The sequence below is a fragment of the Cupressus sempervirens genome, chromosome 3 (genome assembly GCF_028749045.1).
Source record: "Cupressus sempervirens isolate cs-2001-9-10 chromosome 3, ASM2874904v1, whole genome shotgun sequence".
NCBI lineage: Eukaryota > Viridiplantae > Streptophyta > Pinopsida > Cupressales > Cupressaceae > Cupressus > Cupressus sempervirens.
Window position 1 is genome coordinate 22,119,504 of NC_143120.1, and position 13,386 is coordinate 22,132,889.

Below are 13,386 nucleotides of genomic sequence, written 5' to 3' on the forward strand. Positions count from 1 at the left end.
GGATCATTTGAGAAGCATCACCGCCTCTCGAATATTTGGATCCCATGTATCCTGATCAATACCAAGGGTAGTCAGACGCTGTGTAACACCTAGGACAATTTGATCAATATTTTGATATTCAAAAATTGCTATGATCCACTACTTCCAAGTGCCATAATTTCAACCATTGAATTTGGAGTTGGGCTCTAGCAAAATGTTTGTTAGAGATGCCATGGCAAGTTTTTCAAGGAAAAAATGTGAAAATCATAGAAGACACATTCTTCAAGGCAAAAATTTGAAGGATGACCCAAAAGAGAGCTCAAAAAACCCAGAAAGAAAATGTTGTTAGTTTTTCGATCAGTTCGCATGAAAATTGAGGCACCTAGTAAAAAGGACGACAACCTAGTTGAGCTCTTGAAAAACCCACCAAGAATCTATAATAAAAAAAAATTGAGGTCAAAAATTAGGGTTTCAAAAAAAACCTAGGCGACAACCATGAAAGCTCAGATTTGCAAAAAAATGGAGTTTTGGAGGATAGGAAAATGTAATCAAAGGGTGTGAATAGCCGAGCTAAGGTCATTTTTGGCTTGGCAAAGCGAAAATGACCCCAAAGATAGTGTAATAGGAATACAAAAAAAAATCTGCAAAAAAATCGCGATTTGCTGCCCAAAAAACAATGGTGTTGGATGGAGATACAAGCAGAGCAGAAGATCGCTGGAAAAAACAACTATGTAAAACACGAGAAAAAAAATTAGACGCGAGTTGCAGATTAAGCCACGAAAATGCAAGACTGGGATCGTGATTTTTGCAGAGGGAAGGCACGATTTTTACCAGCAGGAACCCTAGATGATTTTCTCAAGAACAAAAACCCTACAGGTTGTAGAGAAAATCTCAGAAATAATTTTGAAAAATTTAAACAAATAATTTTGAAAGAAATTATAAATTTGACAAAAAAATTTGAAGTATTGGCTCTGATACCATATTACAAAGTAATTGGTAAATACTTGCTTGTTATTAACAAAGACTAAGAGGTCATTATATACAAAAGAATGGAACAATGTTTCCTTAAGAAATGATCATAAAGAATAGAAACATTCTATTCTAGCTGAAAGAAAGCTAAAAAAGCTACAGCTAACTAAAACTAACTAAATATTAGAAACATTCTAATATTTACAATAGATTAGTTAATAGATTACCATTAACTAATAATAGACGATTATCTATTATCGTAATAGCACCCCTCATGGGGTCCTAGGGGCAACACCCCTAGCAAGACAAAGCAAGGTGAGGGATAAAGCCTGTCACAAACACCAATTTAGGTATTTGGCTAAGTTGCTAGTTCGGGTACATGTAATAACCCCAATAGGTTATAACTTCTTCAAACAACAAAAATCTTTATACTTCAGTTGTTTGACATTTCATCAAACACTTTGCAAGCAAGCTCTGATACTACTGTAATAACCCTCCTCAAATCTGCCCTCAAAAAAAATGTTGATGAAAGCTCAAGGAATTTCATCAAACAATTCACATGCAAGGGACGTATGACTGATTTAGTATTTCAGCTAGCTTCATATGACTTTTTTCTTCAATTTGCATCAATGAGAATCTTGTGCTAGAAGACTACAATGGACTACACAATGACCTAACCTGAGTGTGCTACTAATTTTGACAATATTCAGTGTATATATATGATCTAAGCATGAGAAATAAACACCTACAGCCAACTGGCATTTTTACAAACAGTTGGTATGCAAACTAACTAGCTGATAAATAATGATATTAAATTGCTTAAATGACACCAGCAACTATTATCTTCTTAATTGCAATGAAAAATACAATGCTCATGAAATATGGCCAAGACTTTGGCATTTACATGGATTACAAAATGGTAATGCTGGTATAATGCACACTTACAGCTAAAACTTATAACACCCTAAAAAGCAATACTAATAAAGGAACATGTTTGTAGATGGCTGTAATAATTTTCTTCAATGCTGCCCCTTCTGCTTTGCAGTTCCGATTTGCTTTTTGAACTGCTTTTTCGGCCTGCTTTTTCGGCCTGCTTTTTCGGTTCCGCTTTTTCGGACTGCTTTTTCGGCCTGCTTTTTCGGTTCCGCTTTTTCGTATCTGCTTTTTCAGACTGCTACCCTGTTGAATCTCAAGACCATATCTTTCAATGGCGTCAAGATTTCCAGCTTGAAGAGATTTCGTCCTTCAAACTATTGAGACATAATCTCCAGAAAATTTTCCAATTTCTTTGATATTTCCAAGCCTACTAAAAAGAAGCTCTTCCCTTTCTTTTATAGTGTTCTCACAAGAGCTCAATCCTTTGTTTTCTCAATGTGGGATAAAACATCACTCTCTTTATGTAACTTATGTCTCCAATGTGTCATAAAATAAAGGGGACTCTTTTAATTTAAATATTTCCCACAAACTATAGTCTATGCATTAATAAAGTTAAATATTTAAATTTAACTTTATAAAATAGCTTTATCAATGCATAACAAATCTTCTCAATGATAAACAAGTCTTCTTGCCGATTTTAAACAATTACCATCGACATACCGCTGCCACTGGATGTCCGACCATATCCAAGATGACTTGCTATAATTAGTAAGTATGCCCAAAGTTGCCTCAAAACCCCTCAAAAAGACCTCCCACTAAAACTATCTAGGCCAAATGGCCTCTAAGCCCCTTTAATGTCCTGGTCAGCCTACAGGACTGTGGGGAAATAGGCTAACGACAACATCATGCTATGAATGCTAAAAAGGGGACATTACAGTACAGGTACGAGAACCCAGCATGTGGGTACGTGCATTTTTTAAGGGGGGTTTAGGTACATGTGTGTGTGTATAAATAATTATAATATATAATATCATTTTTTTTTCTTAAAAAAAATTAAGAAATATACGTAATTGTAAACATAAATCATTTGATAGTATGATACTTCATCATTGATCAATGCCAAATGCTAATGATAATTAGTAAATGCCAGTTGATGGGTCAAAAATACTCAAATAAGCCATATCATATATGTCTAGGTTCACAATTCAAATGAAAATCATTACAATTACAAAATTGACAATCAAAAATGGTAATTGTCTTCTATCTTCTATGTAGTTCATCAGTCATCAAAAGAATTATCAAAAAAATCATCTATTGCATTTTCAGCTGCTGCAAGTTCAAGATCATTTGATCCCAGATCGATGTCACTTGTACTCAGTGCACCATGTGCAGGTATCTTTTTGTCGTCATCATTGTCAGCATCCGTAGTGACTCTAGCAAGATGACCACATAAAGAGCTGTTTTTGGTTTTGAGCCAAAAAAAAAAAAATCTTATTCTGTTTCTTTAAGTGACAAAATGTGAGCTCCGAATGCGTCCAGGATGCGATATTGGCCTTTGGATGTGGATCAGATGTGCTGATACGGACCAAAATGTACATCGTAGATGCATTTGGAGTGCATTCAGAGGTTGCATTCAGACATGGTTTGCACTTTCAGAATGTGAATCTGCTAATTTAGGTATTTGGCACATTCTTCTTTACGAAAATGTTTTAAAAAAATTATTTATATATTAGTTAGGATGGCCCTTGGGTTTAACCAGAGCAGCTTGGATATGCCTAGGGTCACTCCTAGGCACACTAGGTGTCCCCAGACCACTCATCCTAAGACATATAAGTACACCCATTTGGCATGGGAGCAAGATCCCAAAGCAGTGTACACAATAATTTACCCATTAGGAACAATGAAGTAGACCAGAAAAGAAAAACTAAGCCATTGCTTTGCTTACATCAATATATGGGTTTCTCTTTGTGTCAATATCTGATGTGAAGGTTTTCCTATTAAGAAAGCTTGGCATTTCAAGTTCAAAATTTGGCCAATAGCCTTAATGGGTTTTAGACACTCTAGAACTACATCATTTATTCTATTGTGCATTTAATTGTACTATACTATTTTGATTGTGCAGGTCAGATCATATATCAATCTTGATTGTCTTCTGATGCTCTTCATAGCTCCGTCATGATTCTTATACAACACATGACCATCCTATTTTGAGAAAAGAAGGGGAATAAGCACAATAATCATTGCCTAGAATAATTCCCGCCAAGAAAAAATCCTGGGTTGTTTTTAGCCAGCAAATCTACTTTATATGGCAAAATATATATTAAAAAAGCTACTTGATCAGTGGTAATCATATTTGTAGTTGGATTCCAGAACATGCCAGTACTAAAAAGTAAAACATTAAGGAGAAACAATTGCATCAGCAAGCCCTAAATATCTTAAACTTTCAATTTGGTAAACTTATTTGATTTGAAATTGGAACTAAATTTCCTTTAGTAATTTGCATAAAAACCAGAAGCATGGGGAATAAAGATTATAAACAGATGAATTTGTGTTACCTTGGCTTTCTGGCACAGCAGTGGTTCTTAGTGAATTCTTACAGCTACTTGACATAGCATTTTCTTTCTTCTGGGGGTTGCCTGTGGCATTTTCAAGCACATATAAACTCTTCTCTGCACGTACAAACCATACAAATATATTTAAGACGGAAATATCGAAACATCATAAAAATCCAATAAATACCTAGAAATTTACCTAAAGCAGTTTTATTAGATGTTTGTTCCAAATGGAGCAGATCCTTGCTTGTTGACCCCATGATCAATGGAACTATGATGCCCGTCAGTCAACCTGAAAAAGTTAAAAATCAGAGCATTTTGAAATCATGTTTTGAGTACAAGAAAGCTTCAATCTTGCCAATTCTGTTCCCAGAACACAAATCTGTTATTTATAATCGATGATTTGTCCTTTTAAAAATTATTATAAATTATTCATTTAGATGATTAAATTTGAGCAAATGCTGCACAGCCTTATAAAGGATGAACAATACCCACATGCAAATAAAATAACCTTTTTCAGCCCAGATTACAAAACCAGAATATTTATTATTTACTAATAGTGTCCTTCGCAATCATTCGGGACTCCGTAGAATAAACTTACACTTAAATGGACATAACAACATTCACCTGTGCTTTCACCTATGGTATCAAAGCAGTTATTAATTCTGGCCGTATGGTTAATAAAGGTTTTTGAGATGGCTTGAAAATTTCAGGGTAAGATGGTTTTCGAGATATCACTTCTCCGTAGACATATATCCTTCAGGTTTTATCCTGGGGTTTTAGTAAACCTAAGGAGTCCAGAGCTTGTATAGAGGAAATCTGAAATGACAAAACACCTTATATGATTTGAGAATTATACCTTTAACTAGCAATTTGCACACGAGTCCGTAAGATTTGAAATTAATTTTAAATTAATGTTTTTTGTTTGAGTATATATGCTGCGATACATTTTTACCGAATTCACTATACAGCCCATAATTCCATCTGATATGACACTTTTATAACCCTTTTTTTTAATTAATAAGGTTTTATCTATTAATTTATAATATTAAATTAAAGTATATATTCACAAGACAGTTTTTGAGTTTTTAGTTTTTAATTTTTAATAAATGCAATAAAATTATCAAATTGAATAGAAATTGTATATGTATAGTTATTTCTCATTCTGATGAGGTCAATAAGTAAGACATTTATAAATTGATGTTACTTGTGTACAAAGGGTTTCAATGGAAAAGTGATATCTTTAAATCAATCATCCACTCGTTTGCAAGTATCTAAACACAACCAAAACAAAAAAGTATGTGATTTGGGATGATTATCATTTTCATTACGAATAGGCTCATGTTATGTGAGTGGGTGTGCGTGTGTGAGAGAGAGAGAGAGAGAGATGTGGATCCAAACACAATTGAAATAAAACCTTTGAATCAAGATTAAAATAATCAGAGCTCACTTTAGACATGTTTGTTCTATGTTTGCAATAGGGCGAGGAGAGAGGTAAGGAGATAGAGATAAGAGATAGTGACAAAGAGAAAACTGGGGATGGAGATGGAGTTGGGCATGTTGATGGAGAAGGAGATGTTTATCCAGAGAAGGAAATATAGAGAATTTTTATTTTGTTTTATTTTTTATTTATTTTATTTTTTATTTTTTACTTTTTATTTTTTTGGGGAGAAGTGAGGTGGAAAAATGGGAGAGAGGTAAGGGGATAGAGATAAGGGATAATGATAAAGAGAAAGATAGAAATGGATGTCGAAGTAGAGACATAGATGAGCTCACTTTAGAGATACGTGTTTTATGTTTGCAATAGGGCAACATGAGGGAGAGGGGAGAAGGAGAGAGGTAAGGAGATAGTGATAAAGAGAAAGGTAGGGATGGAGATGGAGTTGGACATATTGATGGAGAAGGAGATGTTTAGCCAGAGAAAGAAATATAGAGATTTTTTTTTTCTAATTCTTTAAAGACATAGATGGGGTCGAAGATGTTAGTGAGAGAAGGAAATAATGAGATATGTGGAGAGAGGTTTAGAGAGAGATGTATGGAGAGACAAATAAATAAATAAAATTACAGAGAGGGTAGAACAAAGAGGGAGTTTTGGGGAGATGGAGAGAGATGAAGAGACGGGGGATATAAAAGGGGGGAGAAGGGGGGACTTTGTAGATAGAGAGTCAGAGAGTAATACATAAAGAAATAGAGAGAGAGCATGAGATAAATGTTGAGAAAAGCATGGATAGAAATATTGAAAGATAGAGAGGTGGAGATATAAAGATATAGAGTGGAAGGGAAAGATAGGGAGATAAAGATAGAAGCGAAAATAATGTGTGTGTGTGTGTGTGTGTGTGTGTGTGTGTGTGTGTGAGAGAGAGAGAGAGAGAGAGAAGGTGAGAAACAAAAGTATTATAGAGAGCTTTATAGAGAGGAATATATAGATAAGGAGGACGAGAGTTGAGATGGGGATATTGAGGGAGAACAAGGAGTATGTATATTTGTATGAGAGAGAGGGAGAGAGACAAAGAGAGGAGTGATGGTGATAGAGAGGAAGAAATAGAGATATAAAGAGGAAGACAATAAGGGGGAGATAAAAATATAAAGATAAAAGAAATGATATATAGGGAGAGGACAAGAGGGGGGGAGGAAGGGACTGGGGAAGTGTTAATGATATAAGGCACTGAGAGGGGATGTGAATCAATGCAACCACAAATCTAAAACCTTTTACCAATAATTTCCACAATATCCAACATGCAATGGACATTGCAACATAGAAGTAAAGTAAATTAAGCATCCACATATGCAACAAGAGATACCAAGTTTTTTCATGTGGAATTAGTACCCCCAATCACATTGTTATTGTAATAAGTTATCCATGTTAGGTGCATTACATTCACCCTATTAGGGGCATACTCGGTTAAGAGTGTTTATAGCTCAGATAAAATCTACTACAAAGACTAGTAGATCTACTTGAGTAAGGCATTTCAAAATTTCTTGTGAGAGTTACCTAGCTAGAGGATTTATTAATTAAACCTATTGGGATCTTTTTCACCCTCTTAGAAGTGACCTGGTTAAGGGATTTAGCTTGCCAATCTATTTGGATCAAGAAGTGAATGTGACAAATCAAATGTACTTGTGCTTAATTGCTTTGTTTTAAATTTCTTCCTTAAGAATTCTACACTAACACCTTCAAGTATCACAATATCACATAACATCCCACAATTCGATCTACAACTCTGCTTAAATACTTGTTTTAAGCCAATGAAAAAATCCTAAGAGATATTACCATAAGTCATCTCCATAATCAATTCAAATTTCATGAGCCAGAGCCAATTCATTGATTTCTGTGCCTTGATTTCGGATCAAACTATTTTACTAAGAAAATAAACCATCTCTTAACTTTTACTTTGTCAAATTACTTATTCAACACAACTAACTAGATCGTGGAGAGTTTAAAAAACTTTCATCTATTGTTGTGACCCTCAAAATAGCAAGTACTCACATTCACGATTCAAGAAATCAAATTCTCTATAGTAAATTCAAAAATAAACAATTTTAGTTGGAATTAAAAACTTGACAATAAATTCATCCAACTATGAATATTCCATGAGTAGATTCTTAGAACTCTATGTTTTGATTTTAGAGATAAGATAGGAAAGAAAAACACATTCACAACCAAAAATCACAAAAATCAAAACAAAACTCAAAAGCTTTCTATTCCTTTGTTCTACATTCGATAACCCATTACATTCCTATTGGAATTCTTTAGAATAACTGGGGGGGTGAATCAATTATCCAAGGTCTAGATGTATAAATAAAACTTTTCACAGCTTAGTGACCCCATAAAATATTTATCATCATGCATGCATCCATAAGATTATAAGATTGTTCATTCACTTAAAAACTTGTAGGTTACTATGAAATCAATTTGTAGAAATGTAAACATGAAACATAACAAATTCAACAACACATTTTACACAATGATTTATGTTGAAACCCAATTTGGGAAAAACCACCAATAACATGCTACTCTTTTTCACTCTTTTGAAGTGATGCCCTATAATAGGCTAACCTTGTTAAAGGTTTCAATACACATTGTTAAATGTGACCCTGTTAAAGGATTTCAATCACCTTGTTAGGAGTGAGCCTTGTTAGAGGACTTTAGACCATTCACTTGGAATATCACTCGGTTAAAGGATTTACTCTAGACTGATACAATTATTAGAGAGTAATAGTAAGGCTTTAATATGTTAACAACTTATAACTCCATTTGCAGATTAAAAATCTTGGTTTCAACCCTCCATTCTACTTGGCTTTCACACTTTTCAACTCTAATATCTTGTTCACCCTTCAAGCATTCATGCCCTTAAGCCTTCTTGCTTAACATGCCAATACAAACTCTTCACTTAGTGTTAATTTGTGGTGACTGATCAGGAAATTATTGTACATACTTCATAAATTATTTGGGGCTTGAGGTATCACCCTAAAAAAAAAGTTTGGGCTACTATTCACCAATTTTGGGCTACTATTCGCCAATTGGTTATTGTTTATATTCGCCAATGTATGGCTGACATGTAATTAATTTTAACCCTAAAGCGGGAAAAATACTTGTACAAAAGGGCTTAGGGTTAGGGATTGTTTTAGTGTTGTAATGTAAAAATTGGTTCTTGCAGCAGTATTGAGCTATAAGGGATTACAGATTGTACTCAGGTTGTAATCACTAGATCGTAATAATATTGAACTTGTTGTTTGGTGGATGTAGCCCAGGGATTGGGTGAAACACGTTAAATCTTGGTGTCTTGTGTTCTTTTTTATGCGATCTATTATTTTATGATATTGGTTATATTTGCATATAATTGTTATTTCTATCTGTGATTTAATCGTAACACTTAGGTCACTTGATGAAGCAATACCCTTGACTCCTTGCCTTCCTTAGGTTCTCGCACATGACAACTCTTGCTTCTGACCAACCATCCCTATAAATAGAGAATTAAGATCTTTTGTCATTCATTCTCCATTGTTCAATTTAGGGTTAGGACAAATTAGGTAGGATTCAATGAATCTACCCCTCATTCCATAGAAACTTCTCCTTTAATCGATTTTGAATTTGCCTCAAAACTGTTTACCGTGAATTCTACGCCACTAACTCATCAATCTTATCTTCTACTTGGTTCACACAATCCAAGAAAACAAATTTGTCAGCCCAAATCCATTGAATTTACAATCTTTCTAATAATGCTAACACTTGAAATTAACTTGTTTCTGATGCTCAGCACATACTGTGTTGCTTGACATCCTCTGAAAAATAACTTGGCACAAACTAAATTTTACTAGTGCTTGACATCAACTAAACTTTACTCAACATTCATTGTTTTGCTCGACATACACTAAAATGAACTTTTACTTGGCTCCAACTGATTTTCTGCTCAACTTGCACTAACTTTGCTTGGCACCTACTATTCATTCGGTCAAGCTTGGCAAACAAACTTTGTTCAACTTGTTCTTCTAAACTTGCTTACTGTAACCAACCTTTGTAACCTTAAGTAGATTATTAATGCACTATGATATCACTATATTAGTTGATTCTTGTACTCCTCTTTTATATCATAACTCAGCCTTTCCTCTAGGTGCTTTTGTTACATCTTTTTGATCAAATCCTCTTCATCAATCAAACAAGTGATAGTACTTAAATCATATAAGTAGTTGTCTTACCAACAAAAAGTAGGTTTGACATTAATGACAAAACAATGATTGAAACACATTTATCATACTTGTATCAATCTGATTTCAACAATCTCCCTCTTTCAATAATTCCCTCAAAATCTACCTTTTCAATACTTTCCTATTGCTAAGATTTGAGAGATGAAAGATTAGCCTATCCCAACAAGGAAAGAAACTCATTTTAGAATTATGAGGAATTATAATCTGTCACTAACTTCCTATAGCTTCATCATTAAACACACAAAATTGACTGAAAGAAAATTGACTCAATTGAAAAACAAACACACATTGTCCTAAGTGGCTATACTTGGATAGTTCATCGAATTACTACTCCATTTATGCCACCACACATAGGACTTTATTACAAACATTAAAATTGGAAACACACATAAAACATTACATTAACTTTATGTAGCATTTTCAACCATGCTAGTTCCTATAGCGTTTGTCTGATTTGCCACTGCAACAAATATCATCAATCAAACTTGTGCACCTCCAATATTGCATCCCTCATCTGTATGAGTGATCTTAGGTTCCTTTGGTTCTGATTCATCTACAATCATGTTTACTTCTTCTTTTTCTTATTCCATCAATCTTAAAAACATCTTCAAGATGACTTTAGGCCCCTCTTGGACTAATTAAGGGTCACCATTTAGCAATAGTATCAATCTTTTTTTGGTTTTTTATGTCAGTCTAGTCTTTGCTAAGAATTTCCTTGATCTCCTATTTTGACAACTTTGGATCTTGCTTCAAGTTTATCATATAAGGATGTAGGAATTCATCCTTGTAACTCAACCAAAATTTAACTGAATTTATTCATGATTAATACTACAACATCTTATATTTTATTTTTCTCCTCCTCATTCAACTTGTCATAATACTTATCTATAACTTTATTTAAAACTTTATTAGTCTAGAAAAAAATTTACTCTTATTTGGTGATATAGTCTTCATGGTTAGGGCACCAACTACCTTAGACTTATTTCCATTAGCCTTCATCTCCTTTTGGCATTCTTCTGATTCTTTAGCTTCTTATTTTCTCTTATCAACATATTTTTCTCTTTTTCTCTTTCTTTTTCTTCCTCTTTCTGGTTGCCTTTACAAGTTAAGACACCTTGTCCTTAAAAGGCTTAGGCATCCCATCCTTAACAAAAGGTTCATTTATCTTCATTAGTAATTGTAGGCACCCTAAAATTGGCACAAAGACCTAAAACAATGAGAATTTTGATCAAACAATGAAAATTAAGAACCAAATCAGATAATGGAGGAAAATAATAAACTTTCAAATCAATGGTAACATCAGGTCATTCAAGCAATTAAATCAATCAATCACCTATTATATCTATAAGGACCAAAATCACTTGAAAAAGAGGAAAGACAATTCATAAAATCATAAAACAAAATAAAAAAGGAAAAAGGTGGAAACAAAAGTTGAAAGTAAATGCAACATTTTAATAAATCAACAAAAACCATTTATCCTCTCAAAAGTGAAAATCCTCCTATTTGAAATTAAAAGAATTGAAAAGTCCTCATTTATCCTCACAAACCAAGTCTGCTAGACTTTTTCTCTTGGTGCCTTGAGAGATATTTCTAGTTTCATCATTACCCTCCAGTGAAAAGTAAAATCTTAATCCTTACCCTAACCCCCTCCTAAAATCCTATAAATAGGAGAGAAAATCAAGAGCAAAGGCACCGAGGTTTGTAGGCATCCATACTATAGGCATTTAGAGCTATCATTTAGCATTATTGTTGTTGAGAGATAATGTCATTTTAGCATCATTTTGATATCTATTTAGCATTATTTAGCATTATTTTAGCCTTATACATGCACTTATCATAACATTTTAGTGTTATTATCTTCATAGAGTTGGTATTCCATATAGATCTCATATAGACTTACCTAGATCTACATTAGTAGCATACTCTCATTCTAGATCTTTCACTAAGATGTTGGTTTGAGTGCAATTTTAGTAGTTCTAGTTAGGGAAACATGAGATGTTCATGGAGTCTTTATTTAATAGTGATTTCTTCAGTCCAGATTAGTTCATTGTTATTTTGATTGCACTCCACACTAAGGTCTCATGAATACATGACTCCACTGTGTACAAATTGACACCCACTGTGGGGCTTTGTTCTAGCACCTCATTGTTCTTTAACCTTACATTCTAATCTTTGATTTTTCTTGTAGATCTCTATATTACTCTGGTTTCTTGTACATATTTGAATTTTTACAAGTTTTACAGTGCTTGGGAAGACATATTAACAACAACAACAACCTTTTGATGATATTCTCAAGCTCACAAATATTGGATCTAAGATTTCTCTAACATTTTGGCACTTCTAAACACTGTTTTAACACTTTTGAATTGTTTTCTAATGCATTTGAAGTGTTTTGTAATGCATTTGAAGTATTTATGGTAACACATGCATTATTTTATAGCGCATTTACCAAATCTTGTAGCGCATTACATGTTCAATTAGTGCTTTTGACTGATATTATAATGCATTTGTACATTTTTGTAATGCATATGCCATTTTCTGTAGCACATCTGATCATAGCTATAAAATTTCATATTTAACTTGCAGATTTGACTGCTGACTATTTAAAGGTCTCTTTTGGACTAGACAGGAACTCTCGGGCCACTGAATTGTGAGAAGGAAATGAAGACAATAAAAAATGTGCTTATCCTTTGCTAATGTCGAATCAGGTAGGCCTAAACCCTTGACAATTAGATTACAATAGTTCCAAATTCATAACCTAGCTCAAGTAAGAAGTCTGATTTCATTCATCTATTTAGAATAAGACCTATGCTATCAACTCACTGAGTTGATTAGAATGCCAAACCTTCTGTAAAGATCAATAGGAATTAATCTAGGAATGAACAAACATGTAGATTAAATAGGAGCCTCTTGTTTTCCATAGTTAAAGGCTCATAATTGAACAATTGTGTTTGTTGTGTTTGAGAGATTGGAGTAGTAGGGATATGCTCTCCCTCTTTTAGGGTGATCAAATTCCCAAACCTGCTTCCAATTTCTATTTTTCTTACTTTTCACCAGGTAGATTATTCAGTCATAGAAAGGCTAGCTCTCAAGATTTTCCTTAGTAGGGCTGGTGAGAGAAAGCCTTCCATCTTGTATTCCTAATTGAATAAAGTCAATTGTGTTGGAAACATAGCTTTCCTTTAGTAGTCTCACAAGAGATTGTGCCAACCCTCCTTTGTGTTGGTGGGAAGCTATCTACCACTAGAGGTAAATTTGAACATTATTGTTAAACACTAAAACCTTATAGTCATGAGCCTTAGCA

General features: G+C 33.8%; 1 protein-coding gene across 7 annotated transcripts in view; it reads right to left on the bottom strand.

Annotated features, from left to right (window-relative positions):
- Positions 1–5,284, bottom strand: part of LOC149564558 (uncharacterized) — a 51,936-nt gene extending 46,652 nt beyond the window's left edge. Inside the window, exons 1-3 of one of the 7 annotated variants that reach the window (XM_089818108.1) lie at positions 5,236–5,284; positions 4,576–4,668; positions 4,380–4,493 (exon numbers count right to left, since the gene is read on the bottom strand). In XM_089818108.1, the coding sequence (XP_089674234.1) occupies positions 4,380–4,493; positions 4,576–4,636 (175 nt within the window). In that variant the 5' untranslated portion in view covers positions 4,637–4,668; positions 5,236–5,284. Of the gene's footprint in view, positions 1–4,379; positions 4,494–4,575; positions 4,669–4,871; positions 5,216–5,235 lie in introns of those variants that run through there. The other 6 variants (XM_089818107.1, XM_089818106.1, XM_089818110.1 and 3 more) reach the window with 6 other exon arrangements.
- Between the last annotated feature and the right edge of the window lie 8,102 nt (positions 5,285–13,386).